At 38.9% G+C, this 25,903-nt stretch overlaps 2 protein-coding genes across 3 annotated transcripts in view; both read right to left on the bottom strand.

Moving 5' to 3' along the window:
* Positions 1-14,957, bottom strand: part of SCIN (scinderin) — a 75,100-nt gene extending 60,143 nt beyond the window's left edge. Inside the window, exons 1-3 of the mRNA XM_049893944.1 lie at positions 14,630-14,957; positions 8,687-8,841; positions 4,093-4,254 (exon numbers count right to left, since the gene is read on the bottom strand). Coding sequence (XP_049749901.1) covers positions 4,093-4,254; positions 8,687-8,841; positions 14,630-14,828 — 516 coding nt within the window. The 5' untranslated portion in view covers positions 14,829-14,957. The remainder of the gene's footprint in view (positions 1-4,092; positions 4,255-8,686; positions 8,842-14,629) is intronic.
* Positions 14,958-19,241: 4,284 nt separating this feature from the next.
* Positions 19,242-25,903, bottom strand: part of LOC126081952 (uncharacterized) — a 63,427-nt gene continuing 56,765 nt past the window's right edge. For both annotated transcript variants that reach the window (XM_049894187.1, XM_049894189.1), the window contains one exon: positions 19,242-19,587. In XM_049894187.1, coding sequence (XP_049750144.1) covers positions 19,461-19,587 — 127 coding nt within the window. In that variant the 3' untranslated portion in view covers positions 19,242-19,460. The remainder of the gene's footprint in view (positions 19,588-25,903) is intronic.

Below are 25,903 nucleotides of genomic sequence, written 5' to 3'. Positions count from 1 at the left end.
TAAAATCTCATGCCTCAAGTTGAGGAGGTTACATTGTCGTGTCTAAGCATTATTTACTATAGTCTGAAATCCTGTAAAAGAGTAAAGGTTTCTAAAGTATATGGCATATCATATTATTTATCAAAGAAACTGACACCCCTCAAACATGATCAAGAGACAGGATTTAGTTTATATCTATAACCTTAGTTTTGGTGAGATGGCTTTATTTGAGTATAGCTTAGGGCTGCCATGGGTAGCAATCAACCCAACAGCAGTAAGTTTGTTTTTTGTTTTGTTTTGTTTTGGTTTAGATGTTTAGCCTAATAAAACAAAGAAAAATGCACTGACTTCCTCTGTGTCCTCTAATGCAGAAGTTGAATAGCTAGCTCGATGACTCCTATTAAAATATTATTACACAGAAAATTTTAATTCCATGTCCTTCTTTGTTTACTGTTTCCAGATCTTATCACCCAAGTTTCCAGATCTTATCACCATTTAGGAACTTTTGGCAACATACCAACTGGTTTAAAGGTTAGTAATATAACCAAAGGTCATGAAGCTATTTGTTACAATGTATATAGGAATCCAGCCCTTGATTCCTACTAGGATATTCCTTGGAATGTAGGAAACATCCACAATATAAAGATAACAAGGCACAATCACCTCTACAATAAAATCATTTCAAATGTCTCTTTAAATAGGCCTGAGAACAGGAGATGACTTGAAAGCCATTAAAGATAATTAACTACTATATAAAATAAAGATAATTTACTATTGGGTAGATGAATGTCCCTGAACCTTGCTGTCCCTATCATATAAGCCTGGATTTCTAGGTCATATTCCCATGGACAAACATTACCTATGAGAAGAGAGTATAGGTCACTAGTACCACAACCTGTCTGCCACAGCACCCAACTATCTAGCTGATTATGGAAACTCAATTAATATCTGTTCTACAAAATAATATTTTTTTTATTGTGATTTAGGTGAAAGTTTACAGAGCAAGTTAGTTCTTCGTTCAAAAGTTTATACACCAATTGTTTAACGGCATTGACTGTAATCCCCATTGTGTCAGCACTCTCCCCCTTTCCCTTTCCACCCCAGGTTTACCAGGTCCATTTGTCTGGTTTTCCTGTCCTGTTCCACCTTCTCATCTTTGTTCCTGGGCAGGTAGTGTCCATTTGATCTCATATACTTGATTGAGCTAAGAAGAATGTCCCTCATGTGTGTTATTGTTTGTCTTATAGGTCTGCCTAATTGTTGGCTAAAAGGTGAACTTTGGGAGTGTTTTCAAGTATAAGTTAGAAGGGTGTCCAGGTGCCATAGTCCTGGGGGTTACCCCAGGCTCTGTCAGACCAGTAAGTCTGGTGTTTTACAAAATAATAATTTAATGAACGATATCACTTTCAGTACATTCTCAGCCAGACAAAATGGTAGACGTCAATTCTGGGGCATACAGATTCTGAATCCATAGCAAATCACTCTGCTATAAAAACATTCTGTCTTATAGACTACCTGACTAGCTCGGTGTAGTGAAAGGATAGGAACTAGGAATAAAAACAACCCATGTCCTATGCTGGTCACCACTACTTAGCTTGTATGAATACAAGAGATTTGCTCAAATCTTCCAAAGCTTTGTTTCGCCATGTGTAACTGAGATGAAACTGCGGGTTCCCAGATGTGACTGTGTGTCAAGTGAGACTGAATCACAGTCAGCTACGGCTGGGTGTGGTATCAGAAATCAGAGTCAAGATGTAAAAAATAATTGAGGAAGTTAAGGCTCAGAGAAGTGAATAATTTCCCCAGGATCAAAGACTAGAGAGCTGGAAAGCTGAATTGGAAGCTATTGATGATAATTAAATGGATTACTGAATTTATGGAGCAATTGCATTAGATTATATGCACGAAAGGTAAATACATTCAAGTAATAGCAGCGATGAATACTATTATCAATAAGAAAGGCCCTTTTGCTTAGGAGCTTTAAAAACCGGTTACCATCAAGTTGACCCCAATTCACTTAAAAAAAAAAAAAAAAAATTCACTAGAGATCACCTAATCAAATATTTGCCTTTCACGATCAACTTGGAAGAGAATTCACACTTCCTTTTTCCCTGAATATTGCCATTTTATGTATAAAAACTTTATAAATTATAAAAGGCCATAAAGTATAAGTGGTTGAGATGAAAGCCGAGATAGACAATTATTTCACATAGACTTTGAGATACTGAACGTTGTTTTAACTGTTTTGGAATTGTGTGGCTTCATGATACACGTGGGCATCTATTTGCATAAACTGTATTTTACTTGCAGGGGAATGGAGGGCTAGAATAACATCTGTTTTCTGCCTAAAGCTGAGGATCAAGTCTTAAGCCTGGTTGGAGAATTGAGTTAGCATTTGAAGTTGAAAAGGACATTTCCAAGAAATCTATTGTGAGATTCATGGCAAAAGTGCTGCCATTTTAGATGCAGATGCCTAAGTGTGACACAGGGAATTGTACTTTGGACATTAAAATTATTTTAATTTCAACTTTTGCACACAAGCTAGTGTGATCCAAGACAGTCAGATTACGCATTAGCAGTAATAAAACAACAGTTACACCCTAGCTTAGAGCAACCGCAGAAGTTTATAGCTTGAGGTCATTTTCTAAACCACTTATAGCCTTAGCGTATTTAATCTCGGAGTTGTTGCCAAGTTAATATTTCTGAAACAGAACTTTGACTGCATAGCTCCATTTTCATAGTTCTTAGCATCCCTTCCTTATGAATATGAGATAAACTTTGGCTTCTGCCTGCTGGTTTCAAACTTCCTTTCCAGATTTACCCCCAAAATATCACAAAGAGAGGCAGTAAAACAAAACCCTTAGGTGGGAGTCAGACATACTTAAATTCTAATCCTAGTTTCATCATTCACTGGCTGTGCAAGCTTGAGTAAATTCAAGAATCAGTACAAGCCTCATTCTAACTAAAGTAATACAGCTCGAGCCTCCTACAGTGTTGGCCAGAAATGTTAGGCATGATGATTAGAACGTCGAGGTGTATCTACGGTGAGATGAGAATGATGGTCATCATTACCATGTACCCTGTTCTGTCCTGCCTTTTTTGCCTTTGCACATGGTCTTTCAGTGGCAGAAATGTCCTTTATTTCTACTTTTTATACTTACTAATTTTCAGAGCTACAACTTAAATCCTACCCACTAAGGTCTAGTACAAGGCCTTGCAATAATACTTGTTTGTCAGGGTAATAATGATTAGTAAGTACACCTGACATTAGAAGAGTCTCTTTTTCTGGAAGAAAATGTAATTCAGATATAACAGACCAGTTACCACCCCATCAAAAGACACTTGATATTTTTACTGGTGCCCTTGTCTTCTATTGACTCTAACTGAAGTATGTGAAATAGTGTGGTATATATTATAAATTACAATATATATAAATATATGCGTGTATCTATGAAGTCTCTGGGTGGTGCAAATAGTTAACACCCAGAAGTGCCTTGAAAGAAAGTCCTGGAGATCTACTTTTGAAAAATCAGCCATTGAAAACCCTATGGAGCACAGTTGTACTCTGACACACATGGGATTGCCATGAGTTGTAAGTCAACTTGATGGCAACTGGTTATCACGTGTGTGTGTGTGTATGAAATAAGTTAAAATATTCCCCCAAAACTCCTCAGAGAGCGTATTTGGAACCCACCCTATGTCCATTTTAAATTCTAGGATCTATAAATCTTGAAGTTAAAGAGTCTTCCAAAACCCTTGATTGCTGGGGAAATCAATTTCGCCCTGAAACTATGTTTCCCAACACACAATTAAATACAAAAATAATTAGAGGAAGCTCTGTTCAGAGAGAAGGGGAAATACATTTAAGATCCTTCAATTTCTCTTCTATGGTAGGAAGAATTAAATCACTACTCTATTCTAAATCTAACAAAGAAAATTAAAACTTTGAAGTCCAACTTGGTATGCCATTTAAATACTTGCCAATTATTTGTGTGATACAATTGCAACTCTCATAAACACTAACCTCTTGCTAAAATGATTATCTTCAATGACATCTGATTTTATCTGAAAATTTATTTTTCTTCAGAAATCTAAGTGTGTATATAAACTTACAGTTCCAAGGTCAATGATGAAACAATCACCCTTGTTGAAACTGTCCCAGCTCAGGGGCACTTCTGTGGCCCTGACCACTCTCCGACCCTTCACATGTAGGAGCCTCTCAGCCGTCAGGTCGTTTGTGAGAACATGATTTAGTCCAGATGCAACACCTCCAGCCTGATCAGTGGGAGGAAGAAACAAAACAACAAAAACTGATGAAGCTTCTAAGAAGACACAGCAAACTGAAACCACAGCTATTAGTGCAAAAACTGTGCTTATCAGGCCAAGATAAAACAGCCACCGGAGTGCATGAGAAAAGCTAAATATGATGGAGAGGAAATTCCTTGCCAAATTATCAACAGGTTGTTTCATGTGCGGTTTGTTTTTGTTTTTGGTCTCCTTGTCTTCCTATTTTAACAATTCATTTTAAAACTGTGCATATCTACTGAGACTCTTCACTGTATATAACCTTGTTGCATAAACAAAAAGAAGGTGCCATAGCTCTTGCCCTTTGGGAATTAATGATTTAGTGAGAAGACAGAGGAAAACTTCAACGAAGAAAGTCATAGGAGGTTGAAGCAGAGTCAGAAGACACAAACACAGCTGAGGAGCAGCCAGAGGACAAGGCAGCTCAAAAGTTCCCTCTGTCACAGGGTTGGGACAGAAGAGGGGAGCTGAGTGGTGCTCCTATTTATGGACCTTGTTTTTACATTAAAGAACCAACCATCTCCTTTATTTCCTGGTAAGCCGAGTTTACTAAATATGCTAGGCCTGAGTATTTATACCATAAATGAGGAGAGATGTAGTATCCTGGCAGCATATCACCAACCAAAATAAAACAAGACAAAACAAAATAAAATAAACCACATCAAATTACAGAAATAAGAAAAAAATACTCAATGTATCAGCTACTTCTTACATTATTTGCGCACATCTTTTACTTTTCACTTTTTTTTTTTAAATGTTAGGAACCGTAATCTTTATTTCCACAATTAATTATGAAGTAACGTGTTAATTAAGATGCAGGGTAAACAAAACTCTCATTTACAAATCAAAAGCCTTTGATGATAATATAGCAAGCAAATTAGCTGTACAAGAAACCTACCAAATAATCCAACTGTGACCTTTATTATGTAAACATCACAGTAAATCCAAAATAAGAAGCTGTAAATGTAATCATTCCCACATTCTTTAAATTTCTCTTGACTTAAAATTTCCACCTGTCTTCAGGAAAAGGCCCTCATGAATAAAAAGATTTTGTTAGTATAGGGGTAAATGCTGATTTCAGGACAACATCAAATGTGAAGAAATATATAATAGTTGCCCAGTCCATGATTTCACAAAGATTGCTACATTTCTTGATTGAAAAAAAAAAAATAAGTATTATCCAATAAAATAAATATAAGTTTTCATCTATTTTCTACTGTTCTTAGCCCGTTCAAAAACACTAAAAAGTGAAAGTACAATACGATCAGATAAAAAATACAGTAAAAACACTCTGACCTGACTGAAAATAAACCATAAATTATAGAGCAGACTTAGACTGAGGATATGTATATATCACTCAGACTAATTTCATACTCTGAACCATCAGAGTAATATATCATTGCCATTAAGTAGATTCCAACTCATAGCAACCCTATTGCACAGAGGAGAACTGCCCCATAAGGTTTCCAAGGCTGTGATCTTAATGGAAGCAGGGTGCCATATCTTTCTCCCGCAGAGTGGCTGGTGGGTTTGAACCACCTACCTTCTGGTTAACAGTCGAGTGCTTAACCACTGTGCCACCAGGGCTCTTTCAGAGTAATATATAGTCTGTGAAAATTTAACAGTATTTTAAAAATTAATTTTGAATCTAATATTTGATGACATAAATGCACAAAAGAAAAACTATATGTTGTATTATATGTCTGTATCAGACAAAAAGTAGTTACTTGGTGAATATTATTTGAATTAGCCCTAGAAGCTCCTAGCCTTTTTCTGCTTTCACAAGTGGAATACAAGCAAGGGATTGGGGGTGTGGGGGGGAGGTGATCCTCTAAATAGCAGCATCATAAATATAGGCCTGCAGACAGATGTCCGATGGGTACTATCTACCATGGTCACTACCTACAATCGTGGCTGAGGGTAGGTCTTACTTGAACTTGGAAAGGGTATGATTAGCCAGAGATTTAATTTAAGGGAACAGTGGAAAGTAATAGTACTCTATAATCTCTAACCTTTACAGCCCCTCATTCCCCCACCCCCGCCAAAAAAAAAAAAAAACTCAGAAATGACACAAGTCAATCAAATGAGATAATGTTTCCCAGCTGAAGCTTAACATTACATAGGGCAACTACGTACAGTTTCCGCTGACTTGATCATAATAGACTTTGTCAAATTCTGCACATTGCAAATAGACACAATATCCCCTTGCTTATAGTAATTTAAGATTTTGTTCCAGCATTGGAACCATTTATTTATGGTGAGTGCATCATAGCATAATGATTACAAACTCAGGCACCGGAGTCAGATGGCCACCCACGCACATACTAGCCATGAGACTTCGGCAAATTACATAGCCTCTCAAAGTCTCAGTTTACTTAACTATAATATGCTGGTAATGAGAGAAACTGCATCACAGGGTTGTTATTTGGATTAAATATGTGACGTGCTTAGCAAATTCCTATAAACTTGAAACTAATGATGGGATGACATTAAGTACAACATACTAGTCTTTGCTATTTTGGGTGGTAAATTATCTCTGCCTCTACATCTCCCATTTTTGCAATTGCACACATTGTCATATGCTCAGTGCCTCCGATGATAAGAGAGTGAACTGATCTTTTCTGCTGATAAATTTGATTTCCATTTCCAAGCATCCCCTTTCTAAAAATGCTGATTCGTGGTGGTTTTAATATTGACCACTGATCATTAGGAAATAATTATCCAACTCCTGCAAAACTACTTTAATCACGCCCACTTGCAAATACATATCCAGAAGTTGGATTTCAGAAATCCTGCTCATAGTTAGGATTAATAACAAAGTCCGTATTGATTGGACTTAGATATACGCTATGTCGGTATTTTTATTATATAATTTAATCTTTAATTCTTATGACACCAGTACAAGGAAGTTGTTATTATACCTATCGCACATTTGAGGAAACTGAGCACGGAGAGCTGAAGTATTTGCCCAAAGTCCAACAAGTAACACGTGGCCTAAATGGGTTTATAATTAAGATAATGCTAGAGCATATTCTTTTAGTAACAAGGCCCAATTTATCTAAAATGTTGAGTTCACCTAAATGGAGTTTCAGAACCATAAAATGTAGGAACTAATACGATTTAAATAAAATGGGAGCTATTATTTTCATATTTAGAGTGGTTCATAGCTTAGAATGAAAAATTAACTTCAAAACAGAAAAGAGAACGTATATGTATTTTGTCCTGATCTCAGTGGTATCACAAAATATTCAAGGGAGGCACTGAATATTTAGGTATATTTAGTACATATTCAGAATTCTAGTAATTTTAATTCCAGCATTGGAAGTAATGCTCTGAGGTTTTAGGTCTTCAATAGGGTGATATGCTCAAGGGGTGGGGTGGTGGGGTGGCGGGGTGTGAAGAACACCTGGCTTGTTTTTGCAATGTTTGTCTGGAGTGGGTGTTCCTCCCATTTTAACAGAACACATAGGGTGGGGGCAGGGGCAGGGAAGGATTACTAGTCTGCAAAGGTCACTGAGTGAATTCCAGAAAAAAACATCTTTTAGTGAAGGTTACCTTAAAGGGATAGAACTACTCGCTTTTAATTGTTTGCTTTCAGAAGCAAAGCCAATTGATCGTATGTGTGTATTTTTGAATTTACATAAATTGTGTGTGTGTGCTTTTGAATTTATATCTGTGTCTGTGTGGCTGAACCACATATATGTTCAGCTCAGTGTATCATTTCTAAAACCAAGCCACATTATTTGGGAAATGTGTGTATAGTTCTTTGCAACTATTCATAATTGTTATAAATAGTGTATCAAGATAGTCCACTACGATTGAGATTCCTAAGTGTTGGGTTATTTGCAGCAAATTCAGAGATTCTCTATATAGTAAAAAAAAAAAAAAAAAAAGACAACTATACTTGTTACCAATATTTAATTATTAAAATAAACTTAGGAAATATTAAAACGGCTTTCTTATGAAGACATCAATAAAAGCTCTTAACTTTAACTATTAACCTAATAAAACCAAATCAAGTCAGAACCTACTATGTGTCAGACAGACCCTGTTCCAGGTACTTAGGGATACATCACTGAAAAACACAGATTAAAACCAAAACCAAACAAAACAAAAAGCCCCACCCTCAGTGACCTTTCAGAAACCCTGGTGGAGTGGTGGTTAAGTGGTATGGCGGCTGCTTACCAAAAGGTCGGCAGTTCGAATCCACCAGGTGCTCCTTGGAAACACTATGGGACTGTTCTACTCTGTCCTATAGGGTCACTATGAGTTGGAATCAACTCGACGGCAGTGAGTTTGGTTTTTTTTTTTGTTTTGTTTTCAGTGAACTTTCAGTCTCTGAAGACATGAGGTGTGAATGGACAGGGGTAGAAAGGGGACCCTGTTTGAGAGAGCTGTTTACCTTGTATTTCAAACCTCCTTTGAAATAGCCAACAAAATCAGTAGACTCATGACCTTGGAGTTCTCTATTCTGCACTGGTTTGCCACCCAAATAGTCATCCATTTGAACGGTGAAGATGGCAGCTGCTGTACTTTCATCCTGAGTACACTCCTTTCCTGAAATAGCAAATGACAGCACTTCGTTTATCAAGCAAGAAAAAAGCTGGTCAGAATGTCTAAAATCAAAGACATCAGGACATTTCTTTGAATTGTATATCAGTACAACAAATAACCTTCTACAGAAAGATCTTTTAACTGAAACAGTGTAATACCAACACTGTAAAACATTATTTTGCCAATAATTCAATGCATTGCTTTTGTTCCTGCGTTTTATATCTCCTTTAAAAATGTGTTTTTAAAGACCACCGTCTAGATATGCTAGGAACGATAGGTAGCAATACGTCCCAGTAGGGTTCAGATGAGCCTGCATTTGGTGCGGTCAGTAACATCAGGGTATGAAAACATTTTACATTCGTTTTAGCCTTCATTGGTATTAATCTTTAGGCTTCCAATAAGTCAATATGTTAATATTTGGCCTTCAACAGGTGACTGGTTAAACAAATTGTAGTACCTAAATACTGAGAGAGAGAACCCCCAAATCATATGAGGCATTCGGTGCAAGTAGAGGAGGACCCCAGCCCAGGCCTGAGAACAAACTTTATTTTAAAACAGCAGTTTTTCTCTCTCTTGCTTAACCTTTAGCCATTCTTAAAAATATACCGTAAAGGAAATATTTTTCTTTGTGGCCCAGCAGATACAGGATATGGGCAGCTTGTTCCCAGAGAGTCTGGCACACAGCATTATCGACAAATCTTTACAACGGACCCCCAGGAAAAGACATGCTTGAGAAAGCAGTTTCATAACATGTTCCCAGAAAAGCATACCCTGTCATTGTCCTGTGATTCCTCACGTACACACCTACAAACACATACCTCTGCAGTCTAAGATAAGCCTCCAATCACCGAAGTCCACCTATATGTTAGCCCCCAATCAATGACAAGCCCTGCTTTGAGAAAGCCCATCTCTAACTTCTCTGACTGCCTGAAAACCAACCAGAATATTGTACCCCCATTCTTTACTAAAAAAAAATTACCTAAACCCTGCAAAAATGTCTCTGTGATTATTACGTCATGGATTCAATGGTTTTATTTTCATGAGCCACATAGGTCCCAGTTCAAACTGATTTTGAACCCTTGGGAAACCTCTCTGTTTTGCTCCGAAACAGCGTCTGAGTTTTCTCTAACACAATACCATAGACTACTACTCGGTAATAAAAAAGAATGAACTACTGATACGTGCAACAACTTGGATGACTATCCAGGAAATTAAGCTGAGTGAAAAAAGTCAATGCCAAAAGGTTTCATATATATAACATTTTTGAAATGACCAAGTTTTAGTTAGCATGGGGTGGCGTGGAGACAGGGGATACAGGTGGGAAGTGGATGTGTTTACAAAAGGCCAACATGAGGGATCCTTTTGGTGATGGAACTATTGAGTATATTGACTGTGGTGGTATAGAAACCTACACAAAAAGTTGTTTAGTTGTATAGAACTAAGCACACACACATAAATTAGTACAACTGAAACTGGGGAAATCTGAATAAGATAGATTCTATTAATGTCAATATTCTGGTTGTGATTATTATACTATAATTTTACAAAATGTTACCACTGGAGGAAACCAGGTAAACTATACAGGAGATGTCTCTGTTACTATTTCTTACACCTACATTGTGAATCTATAGTTATCTCAGTCAAAATTTCAATAAAAATAGGATAGTAACTGCAGGAGCATAAGAATTTTTTGTATGTAAATTAAAAGTGTGTACACTGATTTTTTTAAAAAACCATTTCAGCTAAACACATTGCTTTCCTCTAGCTCAATCCACTCTCTCCCCAGGACTTGTCAACTGATGGTTCAGCCATGGCCTGGGACCCATCAGACACAGCCTACAACACCTGATACGGTCCCTTCTCTTGCCTACCCCTCTGCGCTCCCTCCTAGGGCTTTTTACTTGAATCACTGCATCTAATTGCCTCAATGGCAGACCTGCATCCAGTGCCCTCTCCTTTTGGGTGATGGTCAGGATCATAGGGACCATGTCCTGGTTAGGCTGAGCTCCCCAGTGGGATATTGCCTGAGGAAACGATCTTCCACTGGTAATTTCCCTTCCCTAGACTCTCATGGGAGGCCCCCAGAAAGCCAGGGTGCCCAAGCCAGAGTGCCCTTGGAAAGCTACCCCCCGGGACTTTGGACACTTTTACAGATTGGGCTGTATGAATTCAGAGACCTCACTCCAGATGATCAGAGTGTTAGTCTGCTTTTGTTTATTCATCTGTTTTCTTCCTTGAATCAATGCTACTGGTGACAAGTCACCTTTAATAAGTCATGTGTTCTTTGAAAAAAAAAAAAAATTCCACTCCATACCTAGTGTTTTAAATGCACTCACTGTGTGCTTCTAAGGATCCCTGGTGGAGCAGTGGTTAAGTACTTGGCTACTAACCAGAAAGTGGGCTATTTGAACGCAGTGGCGGCTCCATAGGGGAAAGATGTGGCAATCTGCTTCTGTAAAGACTACAGCCTTGGAAACCCTATAGGGTAGTTCTACTCTATTCCTATAGGATCAATACTAGTCAGCATCGACTAGGCAGCAATGGGGTTTTATGCTTCCGGTTACTTATAGCTTCATGTTAATCTGCAGGGCTAGGTGGTAAAACTACTCTCTGTCACATGCTGACCCATGCTGCAAACATCTGCCCTCACCCTTTTTCCTTGTCAATTCTAAACTTTGCGTAAATATATTTATAGCAATAAACACATACAGAATAGCTTCTCCATGCTAGGTCCTGTGTAAGACAGTGAAAATCCAAAGAATGGAACTAATTCTTTCCCTGAAGGAGTTACACTGTACTAAGTGGGTGGACACATAAGCAGATAATGATATTTTAAGGTAGTTCTTTAAATAATCTAAGATATGCAAGAATATCCTGGAAACACTGAGAGACCTGGAAGGATGACTCCTCCTCTAGGCTCTCTCATTTTAAGTTCCACTTCTTCCTAGCTCCCCTTTCTTCTTCATACTGTTTCTCCATTTTTATGCTGTGAACCATTTTCAATCCAGTCTGACTTTAACTTCACCTCTTTTCTTTCATCTTCCTTTCCACTATTTCTTTCCATCAAATTTTTTCTCTTCCTGAACTTTCAGCTCTCCCTCCCAGAGCTTTCTCTCAAACTGTCCCTTTGACTAACTTGGAGGCCTTAGAGTAGAATACAGCTTGCTCCAGGGAGATGAAGTAGGGGAGCTGCTGAACAATTCCATCTGAATTGTTCTAAGCTTGTGTCATGGATTGAATTATGTCCCCCCAAAAATGTGTGTATCAACGTGGTTAGGCGATGATTTCCAGTATTGTGTAGTTGTCCTCCATTTTGTGATTATAATTTTATGCTGAGAGGAGTAGGCTGGGACTGTAACACCAGCCTTACTCAGGTCACCTCCCTGATCCAAGGTAAAGGGAGTTTCCTGGGGTGTGGCCTGCACCAACTTTTATCTCTCAAGAAATAAAAGGAAAGGGAAATAAGCAGAGAGTTGAGGACCTCATACCACCAAGATTGTGCACCTGTGCACCGGGAGCGGAGCATGTCCTTTGGACCTGGTGTGCCTGCATGTGAGAAGCTCACGGGAAGATTGAGGACAAGGACCTTCTTCCAGAGTTGACAGAGACAGAAACCCTTCCCCTGGAGCTGACGCCCTGAATTAGGACTTGTAACCTACTAAACTGTGAGAGAATAAATTAATCTTTGTTAAAGCCATCGGCTTGTGGTATTTCTGTTATAGCAGCACTAGATAACCAAGACAGCTTATCCACAATCTCCATGATTTTTCCCTTGGTGCAAGTACCTTCCAATCACCATCATTTTCCTCAAAGGCTTCTGTTTTCCCATCAGACAGATACTTTGTGTCTCTTTCACGATACTTATCACATTCTACCTGTGCCTATCACTCTTTGTGTTTGTCATTACACCTTTGAGGCTATGAATTTTCAGAGAAGGCTCATCAATTATTTATATCCAAAAAATGTTTTATACAATGTTGGGTACATTGAATAGTTACCAAACAAATTGCCATCAACATGCTATTCAGTTTTAACAGAGCTTTAAGATCATCGAATGTTTCTGCCCAAAGCATTTTCTAGTCCATTTTTTTTTAAATTGATGAGCGCCAAATGAATAATCAAATAAAAGTTTATCTGTGGACGCTACAAAATGCAGGAACTTACTTGGAAGTACTTACAGAATTTAAAAATTGTGTTCATAGCCGTTTTTTAGTCTTCTGATAAAGTAAAACTTACTTTTGTCTATATCATGATATGGAGTTCTTTAATATTTTCCTTCACCCAAATGACAAATGTGGCATTTCAGACACTTTTGTTCATTTCAGAGCCAAGTTCTGGATGGAAAGACTTTCACCTGGCATCATTGGTTCCTGCTCATAGGTCATACATTAAAGTTTAGGTGTTTTCTGGTATAAAATATAGATTACTGTGTATTATAACATTATAATAGGAATATTGACATTACAATGGGGAAAACAAAACTTTTGCAACTCAGGTTCAGTATCTTTAAGCAAGCACAAGGTTTTAATGCTGAATATTATAGTTAAAATAGCCCTCTCTCTCTATGTCTCATTTGTAGTGCTTGCTCCGAGTGTTGGCTTATGTTGAGAAAAATCATTTCTCAATGTTTTCTACTATGTTATTTCTTAACTTCTTCAAATGTTAGAAATAAAAAGTGTTGGCTGTCAGAAGCTTAAAACTTGTGACTGTGTGTTTGCCCCTTAAGCTCAGGAATAAAACTAAACTAGACCAACACTCTTTTTTTTTTTTTGACCAACACTCAGAAGTCCAAGGGAAGCAAGCTAGTTTTATAAAAAGTAAAAGGCTCAGATAATAGTCACGTTGTTGGGGGAGAGGGGTGTGCCCACTAGCCCAGGACCTCATCAGGAGAGGCTGGGCATTCAGGATGTTTACGAGTAAAAGTAGAAGGTGGAAAAAGTAGAACACACAAGGCCCAGTGTCCTAAGAGCCTGGCGCAAAAGCAGCCCCAAATAATTGCTCCTGCTGAAGGAGTCGTTTTGTTCCACCCTGTGTCGTTGATAATTAACAAAAAATTAATTAACAAATATTAATAATAAAGCAGGCCATCTAAACAAATACTTAAATAACCAAGTTAGGTATATAGAGCTATTTATTTATATAGATAATATGTGTATTTTTTCTGCCTACGTTCGAAGTCGCCACCATTCTCGCCTAACAGTCGGATTTATTGGCCGACCCTGCGAGCAGTGTCGTGCAGGCAGGATCCTGATTAATGCGACCAGGAGCACTAATCCCTGCAGTTAGCAGAGAAATGTAAATTGATGCCCAAGGGCGGAAGAAAAAAAAGGAGCTTCCCGCCAGCTGCGGCAGAAGTCCACCAACTTGTTTGACTTCATCTCCACCCTGACAGCGAACCAGGAATGAACTTGTTATCCGAAGGTGAGCCGGTTTGGGCCAGCACCAGCTCTGGGCAGGAGGGAGCGTTTCGAGTCTTAAAGGTGATGGGTGAGAAGCCAGAGGAACCATCCCTAAAGTCTGGGAACTGGACATGAAAAAGGTCAAGGTCAGGAGGTTAACTGGCTCCTGACTTCACCTGCACCCTGCATTTGCAGCCCTCGACTTGCTAATTCCCGCGGAGAAGAGGTGGCCAGCAGGAAAGGGGCGGCCCCGAGGAGGCGTGAACGGAGCCCTAAGTATTCAGTCCTGCCTCCTTTTCTCCTGCCCGGGTCGAGCTTGCAAATCTTAGACCCTGGCGACCTCGCCTCTCCCGACCTTGGCGCGTCTGGGTGGCGCTGCCGGCTCCCCTTACCCAGCCAGAAGTGCAGGCGGTAGGTGAAGCCCCGGCTCCCCTTGGCCGTGTGCAGCACCAGGTAGGCATCCCCGACGTAGAAGTTGCCGTAGACGCTCTCGGGCACCGGCACCAGCTCCAGGTTCTCAACCCTCCAGACCTGGAGCCCTGCCTCCTTGCCCGCCCGGGCGAACTCCGGATGGTAAAGCTCCTGGGCCATGGCTCCGGCACACGATGCTCAGGGGAAGCGGACTCAGGCTGCAGGACTCGCTGACCCTAGAGTCGGACAAAACCGAGACCGGCAGGAGGGACCGCTTCACTGCGACTTTATAGCGTTCTCCCTTCGGGGAGGCGGGGCCCCGAAACGGGCGGGGCTCAGGGCCCTGGCGGGTGTTGCTTCCACGTTCACACGCCCTTTCCCCGTGGGAAGAGGGAGATTCATCGTCACAGACATCTTTTTTGAGATCAAGAGGGGGATTATAGAATCTCCTGGAAACGCAGTTTTCATTTTCCCTGCCAGAGGTTGGAGATACACGATTAAAACTCTGTTTAGCTCCCCCAGAGCGCACCCACCGCCACCTTCCTGCAGTTATTCCCTTTCTCCCACTGATCTTATTTCTGGGTCTCAGTTGGGCCCGGGAGGTGAGAGGTCAGTCAGGAATGGGTGCACCTGCTCTAGAGGTTGAGTCAGCGTTTCCCTAGGAGGAGCTATAGCTTCTCTTCCTGGCCTCTTCTTCGGACAGGGCGTCCTCTGCAGACAGCAGCACCTGCCGTTGGAGAACCGAGTGAGTGTGACACAGCGGCGTCCCAGGAGATGATCAATACGTCATTAAAAAAAAAAAAAAAGGACTACCCGGATAACATCCTCATGATCAACTCCATCATTTCAATGACCATGCTTTCCCCAGTCCTAGTGGCCGAAGTTTCCGTCTTGACCTTCCTACTTTGAAAATGCCGCGAAAAACAGCACATCAGGTTTCTCGCAGAGTTAAAACCTGGAAGGCCGGCGGTCCTACCCAGGGGACCGAGCTCTCTAAATTCCCAGGGCTCAGGAGCCTGTGGTTAAGCTCTCTTGCCACCTGCTTCCTTTGGCCAAGAAATTACTGAAAAAAACAGCAGCCGCCCCCCAGGGGTTTGGTGGCGGTAGTTTTATGCTTGGCCTGTCTTCTGAGTTACCTATTACCTGACTTCAAGGCCTTAATGTTCTCATTGTTAGGCTTACGGTGTTTTGCGTTTCCACCATGGACGAAGCACTGTAGAACAGAGATGGAAATTTACTCTTTATTTTGCATTCGTGTAACCCAGGCTGGTACAGCAAAGGCTTTTTACTCAGTTAGGAAAGCGAATTGCTTAGGATGCAACGGATAAGAAAGGTGACTTTTATGCATGAACATTTTGTCTCACTGTTTCCCAAATCGCATGAGTCCCCGGAAGGTCACTAATTATGCCCAATTAGATTTATTCCTTAAAGGGTTTACGTTTTTAAATAGGGTATTACATTAAAAAAAAAAATTACATTACGTTGGTAAAAAATTCACCAGTACAAAAAGAGCACTAAAAAGTTGAGATTTTATCCTACCCTCTGCCAACCATTTGCTTGCCCTAAAAGCAAAAAAGTTATCAGGTTTTTGTGTATTTTTGCAGAGATAGTTTTTCATTTACAAGAATGTAATTTTTTAAGAAAACGGGAATGGTAACATACACAGTATTTTGTATATATATTTTGAGATCGGGGGGACCTTATAGAACCTCATTGAAATGCCTTGTCCAAAGGAAGGACATTTCCCTGACAACAGATGGGGGATATGTACACATATATACAAATGTGTGTGTATATGTGTATATATACAGGTAGAGGTGCCTCTTCTTACTGACCACATGGTCTTCCATCTTATGAATGTAGTATAATTTATTTTCAAATTGATTAGCATTTACATTTTTTCTGTATTTTGCTAATACCACTTTGCAAAGAGCATTTGTGAACATACTTCATTGTGTACATGCATTATTATGACTATGAGATAAAATCCTAAAGATGTAATTGCTAGATCAAGGTAAAGAAAAAAAAAGATCAAGGAGGTGGAATTAAATGCTTTTGATGGAGGTGATGGTAATTACAAAACCAATCACTACCGTTTATTGAGCTTCTGCAATGATGGGCTGTGGCACAGACTGCCTGCATTCAATTCCAGCAGCAATCCTTAGTTCTGAGATTTTGGGTAAGTGATTTAATTATCACAAGCCTCAAGTTAGTCATATATAAAATGGAGAAATAATAGTCTTCACCTAATAAGAGTGTTATTTGGATTAAATGAGATGTTGCAAGTAAAGCATTTGTGACTGTTATATAGAAAATACTCAATAATTATCAGCTGTCATTATGTGATGGAAAGCTTCCTTTTGTTCCTTCAGATCTTCTCCCTACCTTTTTCCACCCTGCTGTCCTGGTGGTATAGTGGTTAAGTGCTACGGCTGCTAACCAAAAGGTTGGTGGTTCAGGTCCACCAGGTGCTCCTTGGAAAATCTATGGGGCAGTTCTACCCTGTTCTGTAGGGTCACTATGAGTCAGAATCAACTCCATAGCAACAGGTTTGTTTGTTTGTTTTCTGATCTTCCCCAGACAGTGGGCTCACATTCCCTCTAGCTTAGGGTTGGGTTGGAGACCAAAGTGAAGGAGGAGGGTGAGGTCAGAGCATTTCTTTCCTTGGCTCACACCGAGTCATTCTTTCCTTTCAAGGCAGATAACTGTATGTGACTTTCACTCCTTTTGGGTTCCAGCAACTGTCCCCTCAGAGGCACTATCCACTGTGGCCCCTCTACACCCCTACTTCTGTATATAGCATCTTTGTAAAAAAATTGTTTTTTGAAGTTCCCTATATTGCATGTGCTATCTGTTATGGGTTATCAGTTGAGATCCTGATAAATATCATTAGCTCCATCCTCATTTTTACTCCCAACCAACACAATGAAAGGTATGTATGATAAGCCTCATTTTACAGATGAGGAAACTAAGGCTTCAGAACTTACCAAAGGGGAAGTGAGCGGCCAAAGGGGAATTCAAGCCCACTGTGCCTGATTCAAAAGCACATATTTTTTAGAAAAACTGATTCTTGTAATCCAAATTATTTTGCCAAGATTTGTTCACATAAGTATAGTTTGTGTTTTCATATTCTTCCAACTTGTGCCTAGAGAGGCTTCTGGTCTCGTGTGCCCCATGCAACACCAGAAGTTAATTCTAACTTTGCCACCAAGCCATTAAATGCCTTGACTTAAAGTGGAAATCATTTGTTCTTATCTTCCCTCTAGAGAAAAACGTATGGTGCTTTGGTTTAAGATAGTTAAAAAATCAGAGTTATCAATTAAATTCAGTTTCCGTTTAGTGATAATTTCATTCCTAAAGAAATAAAAAGGACATTAGTATGTTGTTGTTGTTGTTGTTGTTGTTAGGTGCCGTCGAGTTGGTTCCAACTCATAGCAACACTATACACAACAGAAGGAAACACTGCCTGGTCCTGCACAACCTTCACATATGTTGTTATGCTTGAGCCCGTTGTTGCAGCCACTGTGTCAGTCCATCTCGTTGAGGGTCTTCCACTTTTTTGCTGACCCTCTATTTTATCAAGCATGATGTCCTTCTCCAAGGACTGGTCCCTTCTGATAACATGTCCAAAGTATGTGAGACATCAGTATAAAAAAAAAAATAGGTGAAAGTAAAAAATTCCCTCTACCTTTGGTCTAGATTAGGATGATGGAGTGAGGCACATGTCTGGGACACAAAAACTCAATAGTCAAGACGAATAATACTTCAGTGCAATATTTTTAAAAAATCAAGATCAATGCAGAAAATCGTGATGAAAAAAAATTAAGTTTTGAATGAAGATCCAAAACCCAAAAATCCTTTGCCATCAAGTCAATTCTGACTCTCGGTGACCTTATAGGACAGAGTATAACTGTCCCAACGGGTTTCCAAGGAGCACTTGGTGGATTCAAACTACCAACCTTTTGGTTAGAAGCTACAGCCCTTAACCAGTACACCACCAGGGTTTCCTCGAATAAAGGCAAAATTGTTAATAGTGCTATGTGGGGCCATTTTGGAACCTGAGGCAAAGGAAAAATATTGATCTTGTTTTTACTTAAGATTTGACCATTTTATCATAGACTTTTTCACTAATTTTTCTTTTTAAAAAAATATTGCTTTACAATATTACTTATTTTGATCACTGAGTTTTTTTTTTTTTTTTTTTGGCATCCCCTTAAATTTTGTGCCTGAAACAAGTGTGCCTCACTTGTCAACTCTAGTCCTTGCCCTTGTTTAGGCTCACATTTTAAACTTCCTGCTAGACTTAACTACATAATTAATCCTAAAACTGCTCAAATTCAGCATGTTCAAAGCAATCTCATCATTTCCTCTAAACATGCTTCTCCTATTCTTTCTAATTTCATTGATGCCATAATTTAATTTGGACTTGGTGCTTTCATTTTATCTCCCTATTCAACCAAGTCTGTCCAACATGTTTCTCAAACTGCCTGCTTTTTGGTCACTGGGGCACTTTCTGTCCTTCCATCTTCAGGAGGGGCATACATCAGAGTGAAGAGACTTCAGCCCATGTTAAAACGTGGCTCCTCCACTTTTCAGCTGCTTGACTTGGGTGAGTTGCCTAACATAATGTCTCAGTTTTCTCTTTTGTGGAATGCGGATACTGATAGAAATTACCTCATAGGATTCTGTCTTAGGCTGGGTTCTCTAGAGAAGCAAAACCAGTAAAGCATATAAATATCTAGAGAGAAAGCAATTTATATCAAGGAAATGGCTCACTCGGTTGTAGAGGCTGGAACGTCCTAAGTCCATGGGTCAGGATAGAGGCTTCTCCTTATTCACGTACCCACAGTGACTGGTGAACCCAAGATCTGCAGGGCTCTTGCTCATAGACTGTGAAGATGGATGAATCCCCAGATTGGCAGGCAAGACAGTAGGTAAGCTGCTGGGTCAAGAACTGGAGGTCAGACGAACAGGAGCCAGTGCAGGGTCCAGCATGAGTGAGCCTTACCAGAATGTCTGCTTCTGTTTGATGCAGGCCACATGCCCAAGAAAACTCCCTTTCAACTGATTGGCTAGTCACAGTAGATCCCACTATGGGGGTGACTACATATCACATCTCAACAAGGAAGTGATCACAACATTATACGACTGCCAAAACACTGAGAATCATAGCCCAGCCAAACTGACACACAACCTAACCATCATAGATTCTTATGAGGATTAATGAATTAATATATACAAGCCTGGAATGGTGCTTGCCGTATAGTAAATGCTAGTAATCTCGAATGAGATTGTTGAATGATTAATTCACTTCTCCATATCTAATCCTACAAGAATATCTCCAGAATTTAGTTCAGATAAAGAATACCCATTCTCTACACAGAAAAAATACTCGAAAACAGGTACCAATTTCTTTTCCATGCCTTTTCTCTCACTCTCTCTCATACTGTAGTTTCCTAAAAGTAGACCATTTTCTCCTCTTCACAATACTGCCTTTCCTCCATCTCAGCCAGTTGAAGTTTTTCCAGTTCTTTAAGGTCTAACTAAAGGGACACGTCTTTATCATCTTAACTCCCTGGCTCCTTTAAATTTCAGCATCCTCTGTGCTCCCAATGCTGTTGATATGCTCTTACATTATAGAAGTTACCACTCTCTGAAGTATGTTTTTTCCCATTAGCTTGTAGGCTCACTTAGAGACTTGTCTCATTATTTTATTCCCTGGCCTTATAGCAATACATGTGAATAGGTATAGTTGAATAATTGGATTTAGATTAATAAACTACATTTATTTTTTTTTATATTATCATCAATTTACTAACTCTCAGTCCAAGAAGAAAAAGTCAACGTGAATAAGTCTTGTACCAAGAGCCAGAAGATTTGGTGTGGGGCTTTGTGATTGGATTCAAGGTAGGTGTTCTAGAATTTTAATGCCCAAGGGGAAATATTGCATAATTTAATCATTAAAAGAAATACCAATGACAACTAATGTAATTAGTTTATTGTGCAACTCATTGGAATGGGTTGGTAAAAACCAGTCCCCTTCAGGTGATCTTTAGTCCCTAAGTCATAGGTTCTTACAGTTAACTGGCATGCTTTATTTCAATCACTGCATCATGACCACAGAATTGTTGGAAGTAAATAAATGTGAAAAACAGAGGTGTACATTCTTACCAAGAAAGTGAAATGTTTCAAGTGTGTTATTTATGTGCTTTCCTTTGATTATCAGTAATGTAAGAATGTAACTAAAAGTACAACTATTTTATTAGTAGTTCTGCTGAACTAATATTGATGTTTTATTTACCAAATAGCTTATGGGTGTATGCACGGAACCTGGAGTCAGAAGACTTGAGTGTTTTGAGGATTGAAAGAGATAATGTATGTCAAAGCCTTGAGTACCCAGTCAAATAACACTGACAATCAGCAAGGGCCCTGTGATCCTTAAGGTTGCATGTCAGCTTGGCTGGGCCATGATTCTCAGTGGGATTTGGCAGTTGTGATATAGTTTGGCAGTCATATGATGATGTGATCACTTCCATGAGATTTCCTATAATGTGATCACCTCCATAATGGGATCTGCTGTGAGTAGCCAATCAGTTGAAAGGGAGTTTTCTTGGGGATGTGGCCTGGATCCAATATAGGTGGACTCTCTGGCAAAGCTCACAGGCTTTTGCTTGTTCTGAATCCTACAGCCGGCTGCTGTTCTTCTGACCTCTGGTTCTTGGGACTTGAGCTAGCAGCGTACCTGCTATCTTGCCTGCCAATTTTAGGATTCATCAGTCTTCGCAGCCTGTGAGCAAGAACTCTGCTGTCTGACCTGCCAATTTTGGGTTCACCAGCCACTGTGGCTACATGAATCAGGACAAGCCTCCAGCCTGATACGCAGACTTGAGACGTTCCAGCCCCTATAACCAGGTGAGCCATTTCCTTGATGTAAATCTCTCTATATAGATATTTGGAGCTCTGGTAGTGCAGTGGTTGAGAGCTTGGCTGCTAACCAAAAGGTCAGCAGTTTGAATACATCAGCCATTCCTTGGAAACCCTATGGGGCAGTTCTCTGTCCTATAGGGTTGCTATGAGTTGGAATTGACTCCACAGCAATGGGCTGGTTGGTTCGTTTGTTTTTGTATATATAGATATTTATATGCTTTACAGGTTTTGCTTCTTTAGAGAACCCAGCCTGAGACAGGCTCTTAGCCCTGGTATCTATCAAAATTATGTGATTTCCTAAACATGAAAATATACCCTAGAGAATAGTGTTTTCATCCCTCCTGTCCATGCTAGACACATTAGGAAGTTTTTGTTTCATTTTGTTGTTGTTGTTTTAATTGCAACTTTTTTTTTTTTTAAAGCATCAATCAGGATCTAGGATTTTCCCTTTCACTAATCAATTAGTTTGAAATTACACACAATACTATATCTATAAAGCTATCATTCATGGTTCAGTACCAAGGTGAAGGTTTTATTGATTCTTGGATGTCTGCTGGTGTGATAAATAATTCATTTCTGTAAACCTATGTGGATTTTACAATTAACCCTACTTAAAGAATTTGATCTTTGTCCTTAGTTCCTAAGAAATAACTTCTAAAACCTTGAGATTTCCTCATTCACTGGGAGTCTTTATTATTCCTTGAAGGCCCCAGACCACACCTGAGAGTTTAGGCTAATGAGACAACTCATGTTGGGTGATGGCTGGCCATGGCAGAAAGACCACTGACTGATATCACCCTGATCTCATGGGGCATTGGGGAGCAGGCCTAGAGGCTGACTTCAACCATATAGGTAATGATTCAGTCAGTCATGCCTACGTAGTGAGGCCCCAGTCAAAGCTCTGGACACTAAATCTGCATGAGCTCCATGATTACCGATAGATATTGATGCATGGGAGCATAGCACATCCTTCAGGACATGGAAGTTCTTTGTTGGGAGCGCTCCCAGACTTTGCCCCGGGTGACTATTAATTTGTATCCTTTTTACTATAATAAAACTGTAATCATTTAGTACTTTCCTGAAATCTGTGATTCATTCTACTGAATTATCAAAACTGGGGAAGTAGTGGGAGCCAGCAGATAAAAAATGAGGGGGCTCTTGGGGAACTTCTGAGCTTACGAATGGCATCCTGAGGGGATGGGGGAACCCCTAAATTTTTAGCCAGCCAGCAGGTCAGAAATTAGGGTGTTGTGGGGAGCCCCAAGCTGGTGCCTGGTGTCTGAAGTCTTGGGCTGACTTGGCAGTCTGGAAGATTGTGCTCTTTAACTTGTGAGATCGAACCTAGCTCTGCTGGTTAGGGTCAGAAGAAGTACCGCGTGTGCCATCACAGTCAGACAGAATCAAACTGATTTTCCCAACCGGCTTACCACAACAGATTATATTCAGATGATATAGCACTTTCTTCTTAATAAAATATAATTATATGTATAAGATGATAAAATATGCAATATATTAATAAAATATAATTATATATAATATGCAATATGCATCAAAATTATACAAATCGATATGTCATTATCATTATTATTATTATTATTATTATTATTATTATTATTATTGTACAGGTAACAGCTAACCCCTGTGAGATTATTGAGAGAAGACATCATTATTACTTTATGAGTTTACATATTAGAGAATGCTGATGACCGAAAAATGTTTTATTATGGATCAAGGTCTCAGGGAGATTTGTGATTTTAAATGGTAACCCTGAGCAAACTTCCGGTTTAAAATATAGAACAGCCTCATAGGGTTTCCCCACTTCTCCACGAGGGCTTCTGAGAATTTCATATTCATATTATTTACACATATTGCTACTGAACTACATAAATTTTTTTATTAGTTTATAGGTTAGGAATATTTATTTAGTCTCTCACATGGGTTGTGACTATATAATTTAATTCCTTCTTTTGTTTTCTTCTTAGGAAAGTCTTCCCAACCTGATGTTAAAAAACATTCTCATATGGTCTATTGTAATAATTTTGGAGCTTTGTATTTTTTTTCTCTAGATATGGCACCTGAAATATATCTCTGTGTTATTCTATAATGTAGAGCTATAATTTTTTTCTTCCAAATTGATAGCTGCATTTGTGTGGTTCAGTATGACTTGTTCTATAATCCATGTCTATATGTTGATTTGCAATAACATATTTATCATGCATACAATTCTTATCCCTTCGCTTTATATTCAGTCCACTGATTTATTTGTTCATTTTTCTGTAACATGCTTCTGTTATCACAGTAGCTGTTTTTCCCCTTTAACTTCTGCTACAGCAGATCCTCACTAATTATTTTTGTTCAAAACCCTCTTGTCAATTCTTACATATATTCCACAAGAAATGAAGAATCAGTTGAGCATTACATTTTACCATTAATTTAGTCTACCCTTTCAGGAATATGGCATATCTTTGAAATGGGTCATGTCCTGACTTATAGCAATTGATAATATTTTAGAATTAAAAAAAAAAAGCTCTTATTTCTGGATTTTAAATAGTTGAATGTGTGATATATTTGTGTCTCTCCCATCAGTATATACAGTTTTATTTATTTTTGCCACTATTCTAATAACTAGGAACATCTTCAAAATTAAAGAACTTAAAAATTACAAAATTATATCAAAGATGGTGCAAAAGGATTTGGTAATGTTTAGCAGTTATCAGGAATTGTGTTTTAGGAGAATACTTACTGACTGGAAAGTTTTTCATAATATAATGAGTGAAAAAAATAGATACAAATTGGTTTGGGTTTAGATTTGGTTTTAAATTGTAAATAAACATAGATAATTTTGAGTACTTTCTGTGTGCCATGTACTTTTTAAGTGTCTTACATGCGTTACGAATTTGTCACAACAATCAAATGAGGTGTGAGCTATTATTATCATCTCCATTTTTATGAAAGGAAAACTGACATACAGATTGGATAAGTAACTTGACTTGAGTTCACAATTTAAACCACATCTGTTTTCATACTCAAATTTTCTCCCTTAAGTTCACTGTTTAATTTATTGTAAGAAACACTTATGGAGTTTGACACTTTTATAGCCATCTGATTTTTGACCAAAGCCAACACTTAATACAGTTTTCTCTTTATGTAACCTCAAGACACAATGAAAGTTCACATTTTTAAGGGATTTGTCACCAATGATTAGGAAATTTTCAATATATCAGAACCACATGACCACATCAAGTTTTTTTTGTAGGAGAGGGAGGTGGTTGATTTCACTTATCCAGGTATCTTAACATCTACAGGCTTCAGAACTAATATAAATAAGTCCCCACCAGGGGGACTTATATACACTAAATTGATTTGACATGTATTTACATTTACCTCAACAAGGCTGTGGTTCCATGACTGTGGAATCAATGATAGAGATTGAACGAGACTCCGAAACTTGATCTTGAACATCAAACAGCTAAAGCAAAAGGAAGAAATGATGAAGTAAAAGAACTGAACAGAAGATTTCAAAGGGTGGCTCGAGAAGACAAAGTAAAGTATTATAATGACTTGTGCAAAGAGCTGGAGATAAGAAACCAAATGGGAAGAACATACTTTTCATTTCTCAAGCTGAAAGAACTGAAGAAAAAATTCAAGCCTCGAGTTGCAATAGTAAAGGACTCTATGGGGAAAATATTAAATGATGCAGGAAGTATCAAAAGAAGATGGGAAGAATACACAGAGTCACTATACCAAACAAAATTCATTGGCATTCAACCATTTCAAGAGGTAGCATATGATCAGGAACCAATGGTACTGAAGGAAGAAGTCCAAGCTGCACTGAAGGCACTGGCAAAAAACAAGGCTCCAGGAATTGACAGAATATCAATTGAGATGTTTCAACAAACAGATGCAGCACTGGAAATGCTCACTCGTCTATGCTAAGAAATTTGGAAGACAGCTACATGGCCAACCAGCTGAAAGAGATCCATATTTATGCCTATTCCAAAGAAAGGTGATCAAACCGAATGTGGAAATTATCGAACAATATCATTAATATCACATGCAAATGAAATTTTGCTGAAGATCATTCAAAAGCAGCTGCAACAGTATATCAACCGGGAACTGCCAGAAATGCAGGCCGGATTCAGAAGAGGACGTAAACCAGGGATATCATTGCTGATGTCAGATGGATCCTGGCTGAAAGCAGAGAATACCAGAAAGATGTTTACCTGTATTTTATTGACAATGCAAAGGCATTCAACTGTGTGGATCATAACAAATTATGGATAATATTCTGAAGAATGGGAATTCCAGAACACTTAATTGTTCTCATG

Source organism: Elephas maximus, chromosome 8 (genome assembly GCF_024166365.1).
Source record: "Elephas maximus indicus isolate mEleMax1 chromosome 8, mEleMax1 primary haplotype, whole genome shotgun sequence".
Classification (NCBI taxonomy): domain Eukaryota; kingdom Metazoa; phylum Chordata; class Mammalia; order Proboscidea; family Elephantidae; genus Elephas; species Elephas maximus.
The sequence above is the reverse complement of the archived record's forward strand: the minus strand, read 5'-3'. Positions and strand labels throughout refer to the sequence as shown.